This window comes from Oncorhynchus keta, chromosome 10 (genome assembly GCF_023373465.1).
Source record: "Oncorhynchus keta strain PuntledgeMale-10-30-2019 chromosome 10, Oket_V2, whole genome shotgun sequence".
In the NCBI taxonomy this organism is placed as follows: Eukaryota; Metazoa; Chordata; class Actinopteri; order Salmoniformes; family Salmonidae; genus Oncorhynchus; species Oncorhynchus keta.
In genome coordinates, this window is record NC_068430.1 from 47,717,266 (window position 1) to 47,742,259 (window position 24,994).

The following is a 24,994-nucleotide window of genomic DNA, read 5'->3' on the forward strand; positions in this document are numbered from 1 at the left end:
AGCCCCACAGGATGCTCTCAATTGTGCATCTGTAAAAGTTTGAGAGGGTTTTAGGTGACAAGCCAAATTTCTTCAGCCTCCTGAGGTTGATGAGAAGCTGTGGCGCCTTCTACACCACATTGTCTTTGTGGTTGGACCATTTCAGTTTGTCAGTGGTTTGTACGCCGAGGAACTTGAAGCTTTCCACCATCTCCACTGCTGTCCCGTCGATGTGGGTAGGGGGGTGCTCCACAATCATCCACATCCACAATCATCTCCTTTGTTTTGTTGAGAGGTTATTTTCCTGACACCACACTCCGAAAGCCCTCACCTTTTACCTGTAGGCTGTCTCATCGTTGTTGGTAATCAAGCCCACTGCTGTTGTTGGCTGCAAACTTGATGATTGAGTTGATGGGTGCTTGGCCATGCAGTCATGGGTGAACAGGGAGTACAGGAGGGGGCTGAGCACGCACCCTTGTAGGGCTCCAGTGTTGAGGATCAGCGAGGTGGTGTTTCCTACCTTCACCACCTGGGAGCGGTCTGTCAGGAAGTCCAGGACGCAATTGCACAGGGCGGTGTTCAGACTAGAGGTCGACCAATTATGATTTTAACGCCGATACCGATTATTGGATGTTCTTATAGGCACTAGTATTGCCAGCCTAATCTCGGGAGTTGACATGCTTGAAGTCATTAACAGCGCTGTGCTTCAAGCATTGCGAGGCGCTGCTGGCAAACACAGGAAAGTGCTGTTTGAATGAATGCTTACGAGCCTGCTGCTGCCTACCACCGCTCAGTCAGTCTGCTCTATCAAATATCAAATCATAGACTTAAATATAATATAATAAATACAGAAATTACGAGCCTTAGGTCATTAACCTCTGGGATCGTCCCACCTCGCCAACAGACAGTGAAATTGCAGGGCGCCAAATTCAAACAGAAATCTCATAATTAAAATTCCTCAAACATACAAGTTTTATACACCATTTTAATGATAAACATCTTGTTAATCCAGCCACAGTGTCCGATTTCAAAAAGGCTTTACGGCGAAAGCACATCATGCGACTATGTTAGGTCAGCACTTAGCCACAGAAAACCATACATCCATCCATCCAAATACATCCATCCATCCAAAACCATACATCCAGAGGTGTCACAAATGTCAGAAATAGCATTAAAATCAATCACTTACCTTTGATCTTCATCTGATGGCACTCCCAGGTCTCCATGTTGGAAAATAAATGTTTGTTTTGTTCGCTAAAGTTCATCTTTATGTCCAAATACCTCCTTTTTGTTCTTGCGTTTAGTCCAGTAATCCAAATGCACAAAACTCGGGCACAAAGTTCCATTTAAAGTTCGTAGAAACATGTCAAACGATGTGTATATTCAATCTTTAGGATGTTTTTATCATAAATCTTCAATAATATTCCAACTGGATAATTCCGTTGTCATTAGAAAGGAAAGAGACCGAGCGAGACTAGCTTGACCACTTGATGATCCCCTTTCACAATACAAGCCTGAAACAACTTCTAAAGAGTGTTGACATCTACTGGAAGCCTTAGGAAGTGCAATCTGACCCCATAGACACATGATATTGGATAGGCAATCACTTTTTTTTTAAATTACAAACCTCAGATTTCACACTTCCTGTTTGGATTTGTCTAAGATTTTTGCCTGCCATATGAGTTATGTTATACTATCAGATATTATTTTAACATATTTTAATTATTTTAAGTTTTGGAGACTTTAGAGTGTTTTCTATCCAAATCTACCAATTATTATATGCATATCCTAGCTTCTGGGCCTGAGTAACAGACAATTTACTCTGGGCATGCTTTTCATACAAACTTTACAATGTGCCCCCTATCCCAATGAAGTTAATATGGTTAAATCTGTAAACTATAATTTCGAAAACAAAACGTTTATTCTTTCAGTGAAATACGTAACCGTTCCGTATTTTATAGAACGGGTGGCAACCCTAAGTCTAAAGATTGCTGTTACGTTGCACACCCTTCAATGTTATGTGATAATTATATAGAATTCTGGCAAATTAATTTGCAACGAGCCAGGCGGCCCAAACTGTTGTATATACCCTGACTCTGCGTGCAATGAATGCCAGAGAAGGGACGCAATTTGATTGAGGTCTGGTCTTTGACTAGGCCATTCCAAGACATTTCAATGTTTCCCCTTAAACCACTCGAGGGTTGCTTCAGCAGTATGCTTAGGGTCGTTGTCCTGCTGAATGTCAACCTCAGTCCCAATCTCAAATCTCTGGAACACTGAAACATGTTTCCCTCGAATTTCCCTGCATTTAGCACCATCCATTCCTTCAATGTTGACCAGTTTCCAAGTCCCTGCAGATGAAAACATCCCCACAGCATGATGCTACCACCACCATGCTTCAATGTAGGGATGGTGTTCTCGGGGTGATGAGGTGTTGGGTTTGCAACAGACAGCATTTTCCTTGATGCCAAAAAAAGCTAAATTTTAGTCTCGTCTGACTGTGAACACCAAACGTGTTTGCTTATTGTTTGCTGGCTTTTTTCTGACCACTCTTCCATAAAGCCCAGGTCTGTGGAGTGTACAGCTTAAAATGGTCCTATGGACATATACTCCAATCACCACTGTGGAGCTTTGCAGCTCCTTCAGGGTTGTCTTTGGTCTCTTTGTTGCCTCTCTGATTATTGCCCTCCTTGCCTGGTCTGTGAATTCTGGCAGGTTTGTTGTGGTGCCATATTCTTTCAATATTTTAATAATGGATTTAATGGTGCTCCGTGGGATGTTTAAAGTTTCAAATATTTTTTTATAACCCTGATCTGTTCTTCTCCACAACTTTGTCCCTGACCTGTTTGTCAAGCTCCTTGGTGGTGCCCCTTACTTAGTGGTATTGCAGACTCTGGGGCCTTTCAGAACAGGTATGTGTTATATATATATATATATATATATATATATTTGTACACAGGTGGACTTTATTTAACTATGTGACTTCTGAAGGTAATTGGTTGCACCAGATTTTAGTTAGGGGCTTCATAGCAAAGGGGGTGAATACATATGCATGCTTAAACGTTTATTAAAAAAAAAAAAAAATGTAAAGTTATTTCTTTCACTTCACAAATTTGGACTATTTTGTGTATGTCCATTACATGAAATCCAAATATAAATCCATTTAAATTACAGGTTGTAACGCAACAAAAATAGGAAAAACATGAATAATTTTGCATGGCACTGTGTTATCCTCAAAGTGGGCAAAGAACATGTTTAGCTTGTCCGGAAGCAAGATGTCGGTGTCCGACCTGGGAGGTTTTCCTTTTGTCGTCCTTGATTGTCTGTAGACCCTGCCACATACGTCTCGTGTCTGAGCCGTTGAATTGCGACTCCACTTTTGTCTCTATACTGATGATTTGCCTGTTTGATTCCCTTGCGGAGGGAATGCCTACTCTGTTTGTATTCTGCCATATTCCTAGTCACCTTGCCATGGTTAAATGCGGTGGTTCGTGCTTTCAGTTTTGCGCGAATGCTGTCATCTATCCACAGTTTCTGGTAAGGGTAGGTTTTATAGTCACACTGGGTACAACATCTATACACTTCTTGATAAACTCAGTAACCGTCTCAGTATACAACACTACCGTTTAAAAGTTCAGGGTCACTTAGAAATGTCACTTAGTCTGTGTTTTTTTAAAGAAAAGCATTTTTTTGTCCATTTTAAAATAACAACTTGATCAGAAATTCAGTGGAGACATTGTTAATGTTGTAAATGACTATTGTAGCTGGAAACAGCATATTTTTTTATGGAATATCTACAAAGGCACATTATCAGCAACCATCCCTCCTGTGTTCCAATGGCACGTTGTGTTAGATAATCCAAGTTTGTCATTGTAAAAGGCTAATTGATCAGTAAACCCTTTTGCAATTGTTAGCACAGCTGAAAACTGTTGTCCTGATTTTTAAAGAAGCAATACAACTTTAGACTAGTTGAGTATCTGGAGCATCAGCATTTGTGGGTTCAATTGCAGACTCAAAATGGCCAGAAACAAAGGACTTTCTTCTGAAGCTCATCAGTCTATTTTTGTTCTGAGAAATGCAAGAAGTTGCCAAGAAACTGAAGATCTCGTGCAACGCTGTGTACTACTCCCTTCACAGAACAGCGCAAACTGTCTCTAACCAGAATAGAAAGAGGAGTGGGAGGCCCTGGTGCACAACTGAGCAAGATGACAAGTACATTAGTGTCTAGTTTGAGAAAAAAGTCATCAACTGGCGACTTTATTAAATAGTACCTGCAAAACACCAGTCTCAACATCAACAGTGAAGAGGCGACTCTGGGATGCTGGCCTTCTAGGAAGAGTTGCAAAGAAAAAGCCATATCTCAGACTGGCCAATAAAAAATATTAAGATGGGTAAAAGAACACAGACACTGGACAGAGGAAGATTGGAATAAAGTCTTATGGGCAGACGAATCTAAGTTTGAGGTGTTTGGAAAAACATTTGTGAAATGCTGAAAAAATGAAGAGATGCTGACGCTTTCTCAAGCTTGGTGGACGCAATGTGGTGATCTAGGGGTGCTTTGGTGGTGGTATAAAGTGGGAGATTTGTACAAGGTGAAAGGGATCTTGAAAAAGGATGGCAATCACTCCATTTTGCAACACCATGCCATACCCTGTGGATGTTGCTTTAATTGGAGCCAATTTCCTCTGCAACAGGACAATGACCCAAAGCACAGCTCCAAACTATGCAATAACTATTTAGGGAAGAAGAAGTCAGCTGGTATCCTGTCTATAATGGAGTAGCCAGCACAGTCACCAGATCCCAAAACCTATTGAGCTGTTGTGGGAGCAGCTTGACCGTATGGTATGTAAGAGGTGCCCATCAAGCCAATCCAACTTGTGAGAGGTGTTTCAGGAAGCATGGGGTGGGATCTCTTCAGATTATCTCAACAAATTGATAACTAGAATGCCAAAGGTCTGCATGGCTGTAATTGCTGCAAATGGAGGATTCTTTGATGAAAAAAGTTTGAAGGACACAATTATTATTACAATTTCAAATCATTATTTATAACCTTGTCAACATCTTGACTATATTTCCTATTCATTTTGCAACTCATTACATGTATACTTTCATGGAAAACAACAAGTCATTTCTAAGTGACCCCAAAAATTTCAAGCGGTAGTGTACATCTATATTAATCACTGAAGCTTTGTGGAACACATCCCAGTCAAAACAATCTTGAAGCGTGGATTCTGATTGGTCAGACCAGTGTTGAAAGCACGGGTACTTTCTGTTTGAGTTTCTGCCTATAGGAAGGGAGGATCAAAATGGAGTCGTGGTCAGATTTGGCGAAAGGAGGGCAGGGGAGGGCCTTGTATGCGTCCCGGAAGTTAGACTGTTTTTCCAGCACGAGGACTACAGTCCATATGCTAATAGAATTTAGTTAGCTCTTCCCTCAAATTTGCTTTAAAGTCCGCAGCTGCAGTAAATGCAGCCTCAGGATGCATGGTTTCCCAGTTTGCATAACTGAACTTAAAAAGCTGTTGCATAAAGCTTAATTTATTTTTCTTAATATTTTCACTGCATTGGGGCTTCTTCAGTGTGTAGGTACACATTTATTTGAATTCAAAACAGCATTTGTAGGGAATAACCGATGAGCAGCAGGTACATCTAATCAGGGTTGCTACTCATCTGCCAATCAGGGATGTGGCTTTTCTGGTCTACCTGTGTACCTGTTAGTCACAAAGAAATACAGAATTATAGGGTATGGGAGCGGGTATGAAGTGCAATTCATGAATCAATTAACTTACGTGTCTGCTCACTTGGATACATTATCAGTTCATGAGATCGCTTACCACAAAGGACATCCGGCTCAGCAGTTCATAAATAAGTGGGGATAACTCATAAATGATATGGACAGTGTTCTTGTATACCAGTCTACATTTATCTTATAGGAAGGAGGTGATGTCAAATTCTTTGTTTTAACAGTGTGGAGATACAATTCTGTATTTATATAGCCTCATGGCTTTAGTTACCACATGCCTTGGTATTTGATCCAGACCAGGGAAAGAAAGGTATGCATGAGCTCATCAGAGTTGGGTGATGAATTGCGCTGCCATGGCCCTCTTCATCAAACATGCCCACCACTCCACTGACTTCCTGTCAAAGCCACTTTCCTGCCACTAATTCTGTTGACATTGGGAAGCAGGGAATGACATAAGCTCCAGGCCTGGACTCAATCAAAGCTAAACATTCAGGAAGCTAAACATTGCATTAAAATGGTGTCATGTTGGGGGGGAAGCACACGACTGCAGATTCCTACTCACACTGGTTTAGGTTATTTGGATCCAAGAAATTGTAAGTGAAAATGTAGAACGGAGTTCCCCAACTGGCGTGTGAATTTTAATTGGCCCCCAAAGATTCAAGCAAAAAAAAAAAGATATATGGAATCGTGTAGTAACTAAAGTTTTAAACAAATATATTTTGTATTTGAGATTCTTCAAAGTAGCCACCCTTTGCTTTGACTGCTTTGCACACTTAGCATTCTCTCAACCAGCTTCACCTGGGTTGAAGGAGTTGGCTGCTGAGCATTTGTTGGCTGCTTTTCCTTCATTCAGTGGTCCAACTCATCCCAAACCATCTCATTTGGGTTTATGTTGGGTGATTGTGTAGGCCAGGTCATCTGATGCATCACTCTCCTTGGTCAAATAACCCTTACACAGCCTGGAGGTGTGTTGGGTCATTATCCTCTTGAAAAGCAAATGATAGCCCAAACCAGATGGGATGGCGTATCGTTGCAGAATGCTGTGGAGACCATGCTGGTTAAGTGTGCCTTGAATTCTAAATAAATCATGAGTGTCACCAGCAAAGCATCATCACACCACCACCTCTATGCTTTACAGTGGGAACGACACATGCGGAGGTCATCCGTTCACCTACTCTGTGGCTCACAAAGACACGGCGGTTGGAACCAAAAATCTCCAGTTTGCACTCATCAGATCAAAGGACAGATTTCCACTGGTCTAATGTCCATTGCTTGGGTCAAGAAACGAGCAACTCTTCTTCTTCTTGGTGTCCTTTAGTAGTGGTTTCTTTGAAGAAATTCGACCATGGAAGCCTGATTGGGAGGCTGTATCACATCCGGCTGTGCTTGGGAGTCCCATAGGGCGGCGCACAATTGGCCCAGCGTCGTCCGGGTTTTCCCGGGGTAGGCCGTCATTGTAAATAAGAATTTGTTCTTAACTGACTTGCCTAGTTAAATAAAGGTGTAAAATGTACATGCATGCATACATACAGTGCAGCGGTTCTCAGTCCTGGTCCTGGGGACTCAAAAGGGTGCACATTTTTGTTTTTGCCTTAGCACTGCACAGCTGAATCAAGTGACCATGTCATTATCAAGCTTCAAGTGGTTTTTATGTATTCATTTGTGATGCTATCCTTAACATCCAATGTTATCATGATTTGTTATAAGGAATATTATACTTTAGTAATTCACAATGATCTGGTAATGTAAAAGTCTAATGAGATTATTTTCTATTTGTCCTCGTGTGCCTGTTTTTCAGCATAAAGTACTCTGTAGCCAAGTAGTGTGGACACCAGGTGAGACTACACACACACACACACACGCAGAGATTCCTGTTGAACACGGTCTCTTTAACTACCTTATTTTCTCCAATAACGATCTCTCCTTCACTTCATCCTTCTCCTCCCTAAATCCTCTAGCTTATATCATCTGTGTTGGTGAACCTTTCCCGCATCTGAACTGGCTGACACAGAGGGCACAGCATGATCATAGGTGAGAAGTCACTTGGTTGGATCAACAGGAAGTATTATTAAAGAGATACTTTACATTGAAATACAGATAGATGTAGTAGTCCCAGAGTTAATGATCCAAGGTCAGTTTTGCTGGTTAGGAGACACTATGTAATTGTGATGAACTGAGAGAATATTAGTGTAGCACTGTAATTCATTAATTATCTGCGGTCTTCCCTGCTCCTCTGTTCTTATCTCTTTTTGCCTTTGTCTTCTACACCTCTCTCCCCACCTCTTTGTTCCTCTTTTTTTATAATGCACATGTGCATTGAAGTACAGATTGAATTTTTATTTATAATATTTATAATGCAAGTATTATGCATTTATAACACCTGGATAATGAACTTTCAATAAAGTGTTTTACATTCTCCACTGGTTGAAATTAAGTATCTCATTCAAGTACTATCCTGTGTCCTCAGATTAATGTAGATTAAGGGAGTTAGATATGCAAAGGAAGTGTACTGTACAGTTTTTTTTCTTTTTTTCCTGTATATATGAATTACAAATCAGCCTTTACTTAAATCATGTTTCTAGTCTATTGCGTAGTTACAATGTGTAAACATTGATGTCCCAGGAGCAGGAATGGTAAACACTGTTCAAGTGTATAATTGTAATACAAATATGCAGACACAGCATCATTCAAAGAATGGAACCGCACCTTTATTTGCCAAGGGTGAGTACATGATCAGTGAATATATTCAATGTACAGGCTACAATGTGTGGTAAAAAACTACATGTATATAGGACTTGCATCCTTGGCATAATACATTTATTACATTCTACTCAATCATAGGCTTCATTAATGCCATTCAGACTTGAAGTTGGTACAACAGCTATGATAGCTGAGGTTCATAGGTTCTGAACTAATATTCTTACCAAACGTTTTAGGGTCCATACATAGATTGGCTACATACTGTAGCTAACTATACATCCATAGGCATACAGTTATTTTTATCCTCCACTACACAATAAGCAAGTAAATAGTTAGCTAGCTACGTTACTTCAGCTGAATTGCAAGGCAAGCTTACACAATCGTACATTCAATTTGCAGTAAATGCTTTACCTAGCTAGATTCTTTACATCCACTGTTTCACAAGACGACAGCCTGGTTTTCTCAGGAGTCCCTAAAACATTAAACACAAATTACAATTCCATACTCATGTCATAACACTAGCTAACACTAGCTAGCTACTAGCTAGCTGGCTAATGTTAGCTAGTCAGCTAACTTGCTAAATAGCGATTTTTCATGAATTAACTTTATGACAAATATGCACAATTTTCTCTACATTCACAGATTCCTCTCAATTGTACATATATTTTTTTTACTTGACTCGTTATAATTACTTACATTTTCTTCCACCGTAATGTTTTGTCAGTCATCTTTGCTGAAGAAAGGCACCAGCAATGCGTGGCTCATATCAAATTTGTCATTGAAACCACTCAATATGATTGGTCATATAAAAACCTTGGGACCCAAATGCATAATGGGTGCTCTAACTCACCCTTGTGGTGGTCTGGAGCAATGAGGCTGTGACGCTGGGTACCTCTAAGTCCCGCGGTGAAAGCGCACAACTTTTAAAGGAGCAGCAGCACTGTAGATAAGATGACAAGTTGTAACTTGATACAAACATGTGACTAGAACTTAAATAAATCATGACATAAGTAGAGGATTTCAACTTCCCAGGTATGGATGTGTATCTCAAGTTGGGATTTGGCCCTTCAGGGCCAGAGTCTGTCCGTCCATGTCAGGTATAGTCTTAACTCTCTTTGTTTTCTCCTCTGTAGGATGTGTCTGGTGCGGATGAGGCCGTGAGGGGAAGTACATGTGCCACATCGTCCACTCAATGTGGGAGGATGTGGAGCAAAGGAGCAAGACATGGGAGTATGTCCCTTAAACTCCCTCATGTCTTTAGCGGTCTAAAATCTGGTTCCGTATCTATCAAGCGACTAAAAGTAGCAGTGCTACTCTAGGATCAGGGCCCCTCTGCCCATTTAATCTTATTCATTATGACCTAAAAGGCTAAACTGATCCTATAATCGGACAGCTAATAATGGCTCCACTTAGCCTTCTGATTGGCAAGATGGAGTTTCCACCATTTTTGCTTGCTCAATACTCATGCAGTAATTTCAAATCAAGGCTACATTACATATTGGATATCTCCATTGAATCAGTGTGCCGAAAAGGTACCAATAAAAGGGACAGAGGGTTGGGCGGTATCCAGATTTTCATATCGTGTTAATCCCGGGATGAAAGAAGGATGTTCTTTCATCCCGGGATTTACAGTATTACCGGCTTAGTACACATGGTGCGCCAAAAAACAAAAAGGCCATTGGGCGTCTATTACCAGAATGCTAACAAAATTAGCACAAGTAATAGTGAAGTTCCATGGAGACTGCTAACGAGTGCAAACGAAAATAAACTTTTTGCAAAGACGGGCAATACAGCTCATAAAGTTATACATACACTGCATGACCAAAAGTATGTGGACACTTGCTCTTCGAACATCTCATTCCATAATCAATCAAATCAAAATCAATCAATCATAGCTGGAACTAATGAAAACAGCCAGAGACCATTATTCCTTCACCTAACTTTACAGTTGGCACTGTGCATTGGGGCAGGTAGCGTTTTCCTGGCATCCGCCAAACCCAGATTCGTCCGTTGGACTGCCAGATAAGCGAGTTTTATCACTCCAGAGAACATGTTTCAACTGCTCCAGATTCCTATGGAGGCGAGCTTTACACCACTCCAGCCGACGCTTGGCATTGCGCACGGTGATCTTAGGCTTGTGTGCGTGTGGCTGCTCGGCCATGGAAACCCATTTCATGAAGCTCCCGACAAACAGTTATTGTGCTGACGTTGCTTCGGTGCCACGTTGGAAGTCACAAGGAATGACTCTTTTTACGCAACACCTGTCAATACACAGCTGGACCGCTTTCTCCCATTGTGCTATTTACAAACAAACGTGACTGGCTCAACTGTTCTGGGGAACTACGGTGAGCTTCATAATGTAAAATATTGTGACTAGTGAAAAGAAGAATGCTTTATATCCTAACTGCAGTTGACTGCAGGTATTTACTTAAAGAGTAGCAACAAATATGTTTATTTTTTAAACTTCAAAGAAATAGATTTGACAGTATTGAAAAACCATCCCATGGCTATTTCCAAAAGGCGGTAAATTAGTTAATAGACCAATAACAAAGTGTTCCGAACTTCTCTGCCAATAACAGCTAGTTAGTATTACTTATTTTTCTCAAAAAGGTAGTGGTCAAAATTGACACCCCTGTTTTCAATACCTCACCTTGCGAGGATAACGGCACTGGAACATAATTTTTTTGTTGTTGTTTGATAACACATTGGGAGGGATCTTCGACCATTCCTAAATACATAATTCTTCCAGATTCTTTATATCCTTTGTCTGGGCTTATGGACTGCCCTCTCCCATTGAAAACCTGTGGTTTGAATGGGTTTCAAGTCGGCCGACTGAGATGGTCAACGGCATCATGAACTTTACCCAGTACCATGACATTTTAGCCAAAACCCTGGTTGCCTCTACTAGGAGGCTGAAACTTTAGTAGGCTATTAGACCCCATCATTATAAATCAGCTGGGCTTGACAATCTGGACCCTCTATTTCTGAAACTATCCGCCGCCATTGTCGCAACCCCTATTTACCAGCCTGTTCAACCTCTCTTTCATATCGTCTGAGATCCCCAAGGATTGGAAAGCTGCCGCAGTCATCCCACTCTTCAAAGGGGGAGACACCCTGGACCCAAACTGTTACAGACCTATATTCATCCTGCCCTGCCTATCTGTCTTTGAAAGCCAAGTCAACAAACAGGTCACTGACCATCTCGAATCCCACCGTACCTTCTCCGCTGTGCAATCTGGTTTCCGAGCCGATAAAGCTCCGCCTTATCTCTGTTCACTGGTCACGATGGCAACACCCATCCGTAGCACGCGCTCCAGCAGGTGTATCTCACTGATCATCCCTAAAGCCAACACCTCATTTGGCCGCCTTTTGTTCCAGTACTCTGCTGCCTGTGACTGGAACGAATTGCAAAAATCGCTGAAGTTAGAGACTTTCATCTCCCTCACCAACTTCAAACATCAGCTATCTGAGCAGCTAACCGACTGCTGCAGCTGTACATAGTCTATTGGTAAATAGCCCACCCATTTTCACCTACCTCATCCACACACTGTTTTTATTTATTAACTCTTCTGCTCTTTTGCACACCAATATCTCTCTACCTGTACATGACCATCTGATCATTTATCACTCCAGTGTTAATCTGCAAAATTGTAATTATTCGCCTACCTCCATGGCTTTTGCACACATTGTATATAGACTCCCCTTTTTTTCTACTGTGTTATTGACTTGTTAATTGTTTACTCCATGTGTAACTCTGTTGTCTGTTCACACTGCTATGCTTTATCTTGGCCAGGTCGCAGTTGCAAATGAGAACTTGTTCTCAACTAGCCTACCTGGTTAAATAAAGGTGAAATAAAAAATAAATAAAATAAAATCAAAGCGCTGAGACTGCATTTGTGAAGGTGGTAAATTACCTTTTAATGGCGTCAGACCAAGGCTCTGCATCTGTCCTCGTGCTCCTAGACCTTAGTTCTGCTTTTGACACTATCAATCACTGCATTCTTTTGAAGAGATTAGAAACTCTAATTGGTCTACATGGACAGGTTCTTGCTTGGTTTATATCTTCTCTGTCGGAAATATGTCAGTTCGTCTCTGTATGGTTTGTCCTCTGACAAATCAATTGTATTTTTCAGCATTCCTCAAGGTTCCATTTTAGCACCACTATTGTTTTCACTATATATTCTACCTCTTGGGGATGTCATTCGGAAACACAATGTCAACTTTCATTGCTATGCGGACAACACACAGCTGTACATTTTGATGAAACATGGTGAATCCCCAAAATTGCCTACCCTGGAAGCATAGCATGCATATCATCACATTTGCATAGAGCAGAATAGTAGGCATTTACAGAAGTTACACACATGGGGATATTTTTTTGTAGCTTAAGGTTCAGGTTTTTTTGTGGCTTTTTATAAATTCTATATACACATGACTGGAGACTTTGGCAGAATCGTTTTTATTACTGCACAAATGATCGAAATGACAGGCTACTTTGACACTGACAAACTGAGAATCTGAGCTCAATAAAAACAACCTTGTCTTGAATCCATCAATTGTCTCGGTTTGTGGAGACTCGTATTGTAGGCTACAATATGAAGTGGAAATCATTGTCCTAAAAATGCTTTCCAATTTCACTGACTCACACAATGATGTGCATTTCACTCGCCGGTGATGGCCAATGATGTGCATTTCACTCGCCGGTGATGGCCAATGATGTGCATTTCACTCGCCGGTGATGGCCAATGCGGTTGTGCCAAAAGCGGATCTTTCTCTTGTTTTACTAGGTAAAACATTTGGAAGTTTATCAATTATTTTGGATCCTAAGGTAGACTGATTAGTATTATCTTTTCAGCAGGGTTTTCCCATGATTGTATTTTAAATATTGTGAAAACTTTTGTCTGCATGCTCTTCACTGACAGATTTGCCATGCATTCCAGATTATAGGCTATGCCTTGTTATTGGGCTACACACCATTGACAGCTTGGCTATTGTACTAAAGAAGCTATTTCACTTCACCTATGTGCTAAATTATAGGCCTTCTCATGACGTCATAGGCTATTCTGAATTATTTCATTTCTGTCCTGAACAGAGAGCAGTTATTCTATAACTTTGGCAAATATATTTACATTTATCAGGGGTGCTGCAACTCCTCCTCCAGAACCCTTCAAGTGGCTATGATTCTATAAGTAAATAAATGGTAAAGTGCAATGCTGGAGAGATGAGAGTTGCTGGCTCATTTATATCAGAGCAGAGAGAGGGTGAGAGGCCATATAAAGTCAATATCATTCTATTTCTGTGAGATACAGGTGTGCTTCTCACATGGCCACGTGTTGGTCTCAAACACAGGTTACAATGTTGCCCTTAAAAAAAATGTATCTGCTTTCTCACATTAAGTTTTTTCGGAGGGACAGTGGAATTATAAAATAGGCCACAATTATAATTATCCAAGGTAACTTTCATTGTTTTATTTAAATTTTTAATTTGCAAAAAGTGGAAATTTAGTTTTCATGCCACGAGGTTCCAGATCCGGCCAAATAGGTTCTGGAACGAAACAGATCAAAATGGAGAGTCCTGGCAGGATCCGGCTCAAATTAAGCACTGGGTAACTAACACCTCTCCTTTATAAGCTCCATCCTGAAACATGAAGCAGCTTTGTGCGACCTGTGTATAGGCCTACACTATTGTACATGGAAGTTCCATACCACGCCAGGAACACCTTACGTCAAAGATCTCCGTGCTCCATGCTTCTGTCACCCAAACAGGCCTGGTTAACCTGTTACTCCTACCCCCCCTACTTTTTCGAACATTCTGTTAAAAATCGCGCAACATTTCAGCGCCCTGCTGCTCATGCCAGGAATATAGTATATGCATATGATTAGTATGTGTGGATAGAAAACACTCAGACGTTTATAAAACTGGTTAATTCACGGCTGTTACTATAACAGAACGTGCGTTTCATCGAAAAGCGCAGGAAAATCTGATCACTGAAAATGGAAATATATATCCATCCGCCACTTCAACCCATTGATAAGGGCGAACCACAATAAATGGGGCTGAGGTTGCAATACCTACAGCTTCCACACGATGTCAACAGTCTTGTCATTTGCCTAAGCTTTGTTTCTTGGTCAAACGAAGAAGAGACAAACCATTTGTTCAGGTCCCCGACCGGATATTTTGGTTGAGATTTACCCGGACATTATTTCCAGACGGACAGCTAAAGAATATACATCGCCTCGTGATCAATTTGGTCGCTTATTAACGTGTACTAATACCTAAAGTTGCATTACAAAAGTATTTCGAAGTGTTTTGTGAAAGTTTATCGTCAACTTTTTTAATTTAAAAAAATGACGTTACGTTATAAGACACTATTTTTTTTCATTTATCACACAGTCTTCATAGATCGATATCTAGGCTATATATGGACCGATTTTAATCGAAAAAAAAAGACCCAATAGTGATTATGGGACATCTAGGAGTGCCAACAAAGAAGATGGTCAAAGGTAATGAATGTTTTATATTTTATTTGTGCGGTTTGTGTAGCGACGACTATGCTAATTATTCTATTTACGTCCCCTGCGGGTCTTTTGGGTGTTACATGCTATCAGATAATAGCTTCTCATGCTTTCGCCGAAAAGCATTTTAAAACTTGTTGCCTGGATTCACAACGAGTGTAGCTTTAATTCAATACCCTGCATGTGTATTTTAATGAACGTTTGAGTTTTAACTAGTACTATTAGCATTTAGCGTAGCGCATTTGCATTTCCAGATGTCTAGATGGGACGCCTGCGTGTCAGGTAGGAGCAAGAGGTTAAAACCTGTTTTCCATGGATGGATGTAAACGCCCGTTGACGTGACCTCATTCTCGACACCGGTGGGGGAATGAGAACTCAAACGGTAAAGATTGATGATGACTGCAGGAGCTGGGCCCTCGCTGGAAGCTCAGTCCTTTGCCTTCTCCTAGAGCTTAACCACTCCTGAGCCCTGGCTGACCGAGTCCCGCGTGGCAGTGCCCCAATCTGGCCTCATTTTCCTGGTCTTCCACCCAACCGTCCTGAGGGCACCACCGGGGCAAGCCTATATAACTCCAGAGGAGAGGGTTCCTAGAATGAAGGGACCCCTTGTTAACACTGTGGGGAACATGGCACTGAGCGAATGGTTTTGCCGATGCATATTCTGTTCTTTACCTGTAGATTGGAGCTACACACTAGTGCAAGGCTGACACACACAGGCTGTTTTGTAGAAGCAGAGCTTCTTTTTGTTTTGGATTCAGACTTGGGGATGAGCCTACTGCAAATGTTTGTAATCATCCACACTGCCAGGTATATTACAGCCTCTCACTGCTAGAGCCCCCAAAACCCATGCAGTTGTTTCAGATCTAATGTTACTAAAATAAAGGAAAAACACTAGCTGGGCTCTCCTCCATATGTGAAGCACCATATGTATAGCACATCAAAACTAGTTTCAGGTAGGCTGGTGCTTGGGAGGCCGGAGTTGGGGGGTTTATATCTGAGCAATAACAAAGTGAGATATGACACTCATTTCAAGCGAAAGGGCACCGGCAGGGCCTTCCCCTGCGCTCTCTGGGGTGATTAGTGAAGCATATTAAATATCTTGCTTGAAGGGGCTGCGTCAGCCAAAACGGTTGTAGAAAAACGCTGCCAGATGTGGGTGATTATGCGCAGGTCCCCAATTATGCACAGGTGCATGACCTCATGCCATGCTGATAGCCAACACAGACATGGGTGGAAGCCTTTAAACTGATTTTGAATTAAAAAAAATATAATTTCAAAAAACTCAAAGACCAGGGCCCGTATCCAGTAAGTGTCTCAGAGTAGGAAATTGGTTATAAGTGCTGAGAATAGAGACATCTATTCTGGGTAAAAATGAAAGCTATGCAGTATGAGTCCTCTAGTTATTTAGTCCCACCTAGTCGACAGATATTTAGTAGACCCCATGAGCTGTCCTAACCAGCTAAGAGTAACCAGCAGGTGACTTCATAATATAAAAATGCAGTGGTTATTAAAATAAAGTTGATATTTCTATATGATCAATCCATGCAACGCTAGCTCTTGTGCTTTTGACAGTGATGAAGCCTGTTTCACATGATATGCCTAAATACTTATACTTACGAGGATAATAAATAATCAAGTTTTTCATTAACCTCTTGAAGCTTAGGGGGGACTATTTTCATGTTTGGAAAAATAACGTTCCCAAAGTAAACGGCCTATATCTTAGGACCAGATGCTAGAATATGCATATAAACAGATTAGGATAGAAAACCCTCTAAAGTTTCCAAAACTGTCAAAATTGTGTCTGTGAGTTAAACAGAACTGATATTGCAGGCTAAAACCTGAGGAAAATCCAATCAGGAAGTGCCCCTGTTTTTGAAACCTCTGTTGTTATGCATCCCTATTGCCCATTTAAAATGATATCAACCATATTCCTTTTTCTATGGCTTCCCTAAAGTGTCAACAGCCTTTAGTCATAGTTTCAGGCTTTTATTTGGAAGAATGAGCGTGAACGACCACATTGCGTAAGTGGATAGGTGGGGGCTCTGAGTGAGTTGTGCGCAAAAAGAGAAAGGCGGCCATTGTTACTCCCGGTCCTAGTGAAAAGCCAACTGTCCTGTTTGATATATTATCAAAATTATATTTGAAAAACACCCTGAGGATTGATTATAAAAAACTTTTGACATTTTTCTGTGGACATTATGGATATCATTTGTAATTTTTGTCTGTGTTGTCGTGACCGCTCTTTCCGGTGGATTCTTGGGCATAACGCACCAAACTAACGGAGGTATTTGGATATAAAAAATATCTTTATGGAACAAGAGGAACATTTGTTGTCTAATTGGGAGTCTCGTGAGTGAAAACATCCGAAGATCATCAAAGTTAAACGATTAATTTGATTGCTTTTCTGATTTTCGTGACCAAGTTACCTGATGCTAACTGTACTTATTGTTTTGTCGAGCGATCGATACATTTACACAATCGCTTGTATTGCTTTCGCTGTGAAGCATAATTTCACAAACCAAGACGACAGGTGGATTAACAAAAGGCTAAACTGTGATTTGCAATATTGCACTTGTGATTTCATGAATATGAATATTTTCTAGTAATATTATTTGACTGTGGCGCTATGCTATTCAGCGTTGCTGATGACAATTACACCGGATCTGGGATGGGTGGTTCAGAGGTTAAATTATTTATAGTTACCTACATCATGTTAAAAACTTCTTGCGGATCAGTGGGACGCTAGCGTCGACAACTTCCGGTGAAATTGCAGAGCGCAAAATTCAAATGACAGAAATAGTCATATTTAACATTCATGAAAATACAAGTGTCATACATTAGTTAAAAGCTTAACTTCTTGTTAATCGAGCCGCTTTGTCAGATCTAAAAAATGCTTTACGGCGAAAGCACACCATGCGATTATCTGAGGACAGCGCCCAGCACACAAAAGCATTAAAAACATTTTCCAACCAGGCAGATGCACCACGAAAGTCAGAAAGACTGTTGACTTCTAGTGGAAGCCCTAGGAACTGCAATCGGGGAGACTTTCCCTTCATATTAAAAATGACAGCCTAACCCTGAATATATTTTTTCTGGATGGTTTGTCCTTGGGTTTTCGCCTGCCATTTCAGTTCTGTTATGCTCACAGACATTATTTGAACAGTTTTATAAACTTTATAGTGTTTTCTATCCAAATCTACCAATTATATGCATATCCTAGCTTCTGGGCCGGAGTAACAGGCAGTTTACTTTGGGCACGCTTTTCATCCAGATGTCAAAATACTTCCCCCTAGCCCAAAGAGGTTAATTCAAGTTATCCCTTTGGAGTGCAACATCACGTTGTTAAACAAGATGCCTATATTGGGCATGCCTATAAATTGGGCAATTTAAGGCATCTATGAGTTTCGATTATAATGATAGATCTTTTAAATGTTGTATGCAACATTATCGGCAAGTGACTTCATGCCTACTGTGCTGCCAAAGTGATTTAGAGTTGTTGACGTGTGTGTAGATATAACGGTAATATTGTCAAATCCACATTTAACAACCATCAGAATTGGTTAAAAAAAAGGTTTATGCATACCGTTTCTGACACCGAGGTGGCAACATCTCAGCTTGGAAGTCGGCCCACCAGCTTAACCTCGACAAAACGGAGCTGCTCTTCCTCCGGGGGAAGGTCTACTCGCTCCAATACCTCTCCATCATGGTTGACTACTTAATGGTGTCACCCTTCCAGAGTGCAAAACACCTTGGCGTGACCCTGGACAACACCCTGTCGTTCTCTGCAAACATCAAAGCAGCTCCTGCAGGTTCACGTTCTACAACATCTGTAGAGTACGACCTTTCCTCACACTAAACCAGCCACAACAATGCATTTCTATCCCCCCCAAAATATTATGGGTGACATTTTAGTCACTCAAAAGGCTATTTTACATGGGAATCAGAATTACTGTTCGGGACCTTTTTAAGATAAATGCACTAATTGTAAATTGCTCTGGATAAGAGTGTTTGCTAAATGACAAAAATATATATATTAACCTTTAAGACGTGCATTTTTCGGCTAAATGAAAATGCTATTCTCTATCACGCAACTCTCATTTATAGTAACTATTGTTTGTAATGAGAGGGATATACAGTGGCAAGAAAAAGTATGTGAAACCTTTGGAAATACCTGGATTTCTGCATAAACAATAGTAATACATTTTATAGTCAGCTTAAACTAATAATACACCAACAATTATACGTTTTCATGTCTTTATTGAAAACACCGTGTAAACATTTGCAGTGTAGGGTGTAAAAAGTATGCGAACCCTTGGGTTTAATAACTGTCCGACCCTCCTTTTGCAGCAATAACCTCAACCAAACGTTTTCTTTAGTTGCGGATCAGACCTGCACAACAGTCAGGAGGAATTCTGGACCATTCCTCTTTACAAAACTGTTTCAGTTCAGCAATATTCTTGGGATGTCTGGTGTGAAAATGTTCTTGAGGTCATGCCACAGTACCTCAATTGATCTTCAATTGGCAGACAGATGCAGTGGTTGCTCAACTAAAAGTTTTGCGATTATGCTGCGTGACTTAGAGGTAATTTGTGGTTTAGTACGTACCCGGAGTTGGGTCAATACTTCATTGCTCCAGACCAGTGCAAGGGGGAGTTGGAGCACTGATTTATGATTTTGGGTCCCAAGGCGCTACTGTGTCTCTAACTGACAATGAATGGGCGACATAAACCAAATTTGAAACTGATAATTGTACACAAATTCAAAATTGAATTTCAATTAACTGAATGATGAAGATGAAGGTGAATTTATAACAATAGTGTAAGAATTGCTATTCTTCTGTCCTGCAGCGCACATTTTTTTTGTTACTACTCGTCAGTAATTACTTACTAAAACTGTTGTTACACTAACATTTTTATTCTAAGAGAAACTTAGACTACAATTAGGGTGTGGAAACATTACGCAGCGCCCTTGTGGCGTTGCGTTCTAAGACACTGCATCGCAGTGCCAGCCGCAGGTTTAGCCCTATCAGCAGGACAATAAGACTCTTTATAGTCCGGATACTGTAGGTTCGATGACATTGTGACCAAAGAGAACAGACGAACTGGACATTGTTTTCATCATTCCAGCTTCTTTCTATGGTGCTACACGTTCCAGGGTTAGGACTTGAAAATGAGCCAAAGCTGAGAGGATCACCAAAAGAAAAGCTATTTTGGTTTCAGTGCATTTTCTTTAACAAACTATATAGCCTATCAATGTGTAGGCATACAGTTTTGAGAATGACACAAATATGAATTTTCACAAAGTTTTCTGCCTCAGTTTGCATAATGGCAATTTGCATATACTCCAGAATGTTATGAAGAGTGATCAGATGAATTGCAATTAATTGCAAAGGCCCTCTGCAAATGAACTGAATCCCCCAAAAACATTTCCACTGCATTTCAGCCCTGCCACAAAAGAACCAGGTGACATCATGTCAGTGATTCTCTCGTTAACACAGGTGTGAGTGTTGATGAGGACAAGGCTGGAGATCACTCTGTCATGCTGATTGAGTAACAGACTGGAAGCTTCAGTCTGAATAACAGACTGGAAGCTTAAAAAGGAGGGTGGTGCTTGAAATCATTGTTCTTCCTCTGTCAACCATGGTTACCTGCAAGGAAATGCGTGCTGTCATCATTGCTTTGCAGAAAAGGGGCTTCACAGGCAAGGATATTGCTGCCAGTATGATTGCACCTCAATCAACCATTTATCGTATCATCAAGAACTTCAAGGAGAGCGGTTCAATTGTTGTGAAGAAGACTTCAGGGTGCCCAAGAAAGTCCAGCAAGCGCCAGGACCGTCTTCTAAAGATGATTCAGCTGCAGGATCAAGGCACCACCAGTACAGAGCTTGCTCAGGAATGGCAGCAGGCAGGTGTGAGTGCATCTGCATGCAAAGACTTTTGGTGTCAAGAAGGGCAGCAAAGAAGCCACTTTTCTCCAGGAAAAACATCAGGGACAGACTGATATTCTGCAAAAGGTACAGGGATTGGACTGTTGAGGACTGGGGTAAAGTCATTTTCTCTGATGAATTCCCTTTTCAATTGTTTGGGGCATCCGGAAAAACACTTGTCCGGAGAAGACAAAGTGTCAGTCCTGTGTCATGCCAACAGTAAAGCATCCTGAGAACATTCATGTGTGGGGATGCTTCTCAGGGTACCTGGGTACCTGCTTCTACAAGGCAGCTCTAACCAACATCTCCAATCTCGTTTCATTGATTGGACTCTGGGTTAGCTGACTACAATTAGCTTTTGGAGAAGTCATTAGCCTAAGGGTTCACATACTTTTTCTTGCCACTATAGCTAGATATATGTATTGTTGATGTGTTGCTGTATTCCTGGATGGATCAGAGGAATAGATATAATGTGCACAAGATAAATGATCAATAAGCCTATTCCTACAATTATCTGGAGAAATCTAACCTGCAATTTGTAAACAAGCTCCTGTACTTATTTGTAAAACCTCATTTATATGTTTTGCGATGTACTAAACCAGAATGTTTTTATTTGGGACTAACTGACTCTGGCTTTAAGGGACTGGTACTTGTATTTTAAGGACCTCTTGTTATTGTTCTAGGAGGGAGTTAATTCTTCTCACTATCGCCCCTGCTCCAAATTGGCATATTTTCTATGCATTTGTGTCTCATCACTCTAGAAATGTGACATGGGGTGTGTTAAACAGGTAAAACATAGGTCCTCATTAGTGGTGTTTACACAGGCAGCCCAATTCTTTGTTTTGTTCACTAATTGGTATTTTGTCCAATCAGACCAGCTCTGAAAAAGATCCAATTAGTGGAAAAACATCAGAATTGGGCTGCCTGTGTAAATGCAGCCATCATGAGTTCTCAAACAGCTTCCAGGTCACATTGTTTTTCAAGCTGCTGAGTTTGTATGGAAGATTTCTCAAGAGGTGTTCTCTGATTCGTTCTTGTCGTAGCCTCTTTTGTTCTGTGCTTCTACACCCCTGAGTCTATTATCGTGCATTCCTTATCATAACCCCATGAGTCTTATTACTGACCTTCATATACGTAATACAGTACTGTATGTAAGTATGAGTGCTGCACCTGTGTATTTAAGTAAGGATAGTCCACTCAGTCTGCTGGACACACTCTTTGAGTGGCCACTACTAAAGCCTTGTTCACACTGGCAGTTTGAAGTGACTCAATTTTTTTTTTTTAAATGTGCCTGTCCGATTAAAATCTGTTCTTTTTCCTGCAGTCTGAACATCCAAACAGCACATGGAATCAGATATTGGATTCCTGGCTATGTGACATGCCTGAACGGTTAAATCTATTTTTTTTGCCCTCGAGTGGTTTTTAGGCTATTATTTTGAATGTATTTTTGCTTGCTAGCTACACAGTTGACTGTTTTCCAATAACTGTTCTTAATAGCTAGCTTGGTAATTGTTTACAAACAAATGAGTAAATGTGCTAGAAAGCTAAACAGCCACCTAGCTAGCTAGTTGACTGCTGTGGCTATCCAAAAAATTATTGTTTTGAAAGTTGGACCATCATATTCTTTTGAGGCTTTAAAAGTGTTCTTAACTTCTCTAGGATAGGGGGCAGCATTTGGAATTTTGGATGAAAAGCATGCCCAATTTCAACAGCCTGCTACTCATCCCCAGAAGATAAGTAAATGCATATTATTAGTATTTGGATTTGGATGGAAAACTCTGAAGTTTCTAAAACTGTTTGAATCATGTCTGTGAGTATAACAGAACTTATGTAGCAGGCGAAATCCCGAGGACAAAACAATTAAGATTTTTTGTTTTTGAGGTCACCCTCTTTTCAAATAAATTTCATTGGGAATCCAGATTTCTAAGGGACTTGCTTGCCCGCTTCCACTGGATGTCACCAGGCTTTAGAAATTGGTTGAGGTTATTCCTTTGTGTAATGAAGAAGTACGGCCATCTTGAACGAGGGTCACTTCATGTGTTCTAATAGAGGCGCATGACCAGAAAGCATGCTTGAGTTTGTTTTCTTCCTGTATTGAACACAGATCATCCCGTCTTAAATTTTATCGATTATTTACTTTAAAAAAATACCTAAAGTTGTATTACAAAAGTAGTTTGAAATTTTTTGGCAAAGTTTACAGGTAACTTTTGAGATATTTTATTGTCACGTTGCGCAAGTTGGAACCAGTGTTTTTCTGGATCAAACGCGCCAAATAAATGGACATTTTGGATATATATCGACGGAATTAATCGAACAAAAGGGCCATTTGTGATGTTTATGGGACATATTGGAGTACCAACAGAAGAAGCTCGTCAAAGGTAAGGCATGATTTATATTTTTATTCTGCGTTTTGTGTCGCGCCTGCAGGGTTGAAATGTTTTCTCTCTTTCTCTCTTATGCTATCCTCAGATAGCATCGTTTGCTTTTGCCGAAAAGCCTTTTTGAAATCTGACATGTTGGCTGGATTCACAACACCGTGTAGCTTTAATTTGGTATCTTACATGTGTGATTTCATGAAAGTTAGATTTTTAGGAATTTATTTGAATTTGGAGCTTTGCATTTTCTCTGGCTTTTGGCCAAGTGGGTCACCACCATCCAACATATCCCAGAGAGGTTTTAAACTATGATTATGAACATACAAATCAGCTGGGAAACATCCCTGGCCGGCATTGTCACCTTAGCTATCTACATAACATCTGAGTGATAGGAAGCAGGAGCACCACCACTAATCAGCCTACACCACTGCGCACACACCTATTGTTACTATGGCAATGAACGTAGCCATGTCAGCAAATGACTGTTGTCTGAACACACACATCTGATTTGGTCACTTGTAACTTTCTGTTTGGACAGTCAGTATTCTAAAACACCGCGGGACTTAGAGGTACCCAGCATCACGGCTTCATTGCTCCAGACCACCGCAGCGAGGAGTTAGAGCACCCATTATGCATTGGGGTTCCAAGGTTATTTTATGACCAATAATATCGAGTGGTTCCAATGATGAATATGACATGAGCCACCCGTCCCTGGTGACTTTCTTCAGCAAAGATGGCTGACAAAACATTACGGGTGAAGCAAATGTAAGTAATTATTATATCATAACAAGTCTAGATAAAAATGTACAATGGAGAGGAATATGGTAATTAATGTAGAGACAAAAAAAGTGTGTATTTTTTTGTCAAAGTTAATTAATGAAAATCGTGATTTAGCAAGTTGACTGACTAGCTAACATTAGCCAGCTAGCTATTTATTTATCTTTTATTTAACTTGGCATGTCAGTTAAGAACAAATTCTTATTGACAATGACGGGCTAGGAACAATGTGTTAACTGCCTTGTTAAGGGGCATAATGATAGATTTTTACCTTGTCAGCTCGGGGATTCGATCTAGCAACCTTTCTGTTACTGGCCCAACACTCTTAACCACTAGGCTACCTGCCGCCCCCTAGCTTGCTGGCATTATGACATGAGTATGACATTGTAATTAATGTTGTTTAATGTTTTAGGGACTCCTGAGAAAACCAGCAAACCAGGCTGTCGTCTTGTGAAACAGTGGATGTAAAGAATCTAGCTAGGTAAAGCATTTACTGCAAATTGAATGTACAATTGTGTAAGCTTGCCATGCAATGCAGCTGAAGTAACACAGCTAGCTAACTATTTACTTGCTTATTGTGTAGTGGAGGATAAAAATAACTGTATGCCTATGGATGTGTAGCTAGCTACAGTATGTAGCCTATCTGTGTATGGACCCTCAAACGTTAGGTTCTGAACTAATATTCATACCAATCTATGAACCTCAGCTATTACAGTTGTTGTATCAACTTCAAGTCTAAATGGCATTAATGAAGCCTATGGATTGAGTAGAACATAATAACTTTATTGCGTCAAGGATGCAAGTCCTATATACATGTACTGTAGTTATTACCACGCATGAGTTCCCCACAGTGTAGCCGGTACATTGAATATATTCATTGATCATGTACTTGATAGAGGAATTCTAAATTCCTTTATGTTTTAATTGCCAAAACCAATTTCGCACTCGTTTCTAATTCATTAATGATGTGTAAGTTC

The 24,994-nt window shown here is 40.5% G+C and overlaps 1 protein-coding gene across 8 annotated transcripts in view; it reads left to right on the forward strand.

Annotated features, from left to right (window-relative positions):
- The window catches only part of LOC118388879 (ubiquinol-cytochrome-c reductase complex assembly factor 1-like), a 41,517-nt gene that overhangs the window by 9,035 nt on the left and 7,488 nt on the right, over window positions 1-24,994 (forward strand). For 2 of the 8 annotated variants that reach the window (XM_052527235.1, XM_035778438.2), the window contains 2 exons: window positions 7,521-7,557; window positions 7,681-7,753. The exons of 1 other annotated variant lie outside the window; for it this stretch is intronic. In XM_052527235.1, the coding sequence (XP_052383195.1) occupies window positions 7,521-7,557; window positions 7,681-7,753 (110 nt within the window). Of the gene's footprint in view, window positions 1-2,833; window positions 2,890-7,520; window positions 7,558-7,680; window positions 8,141-9,555; window positions 12,934-24,429; window positions 24,499-24,994 lie in introns of those variants that run through there. 5 more of the 8 variants (XR_008144644.1, XR_008144643.1, XM_035778439.2 and 2 more) reach the window with 5 other exon arrangements.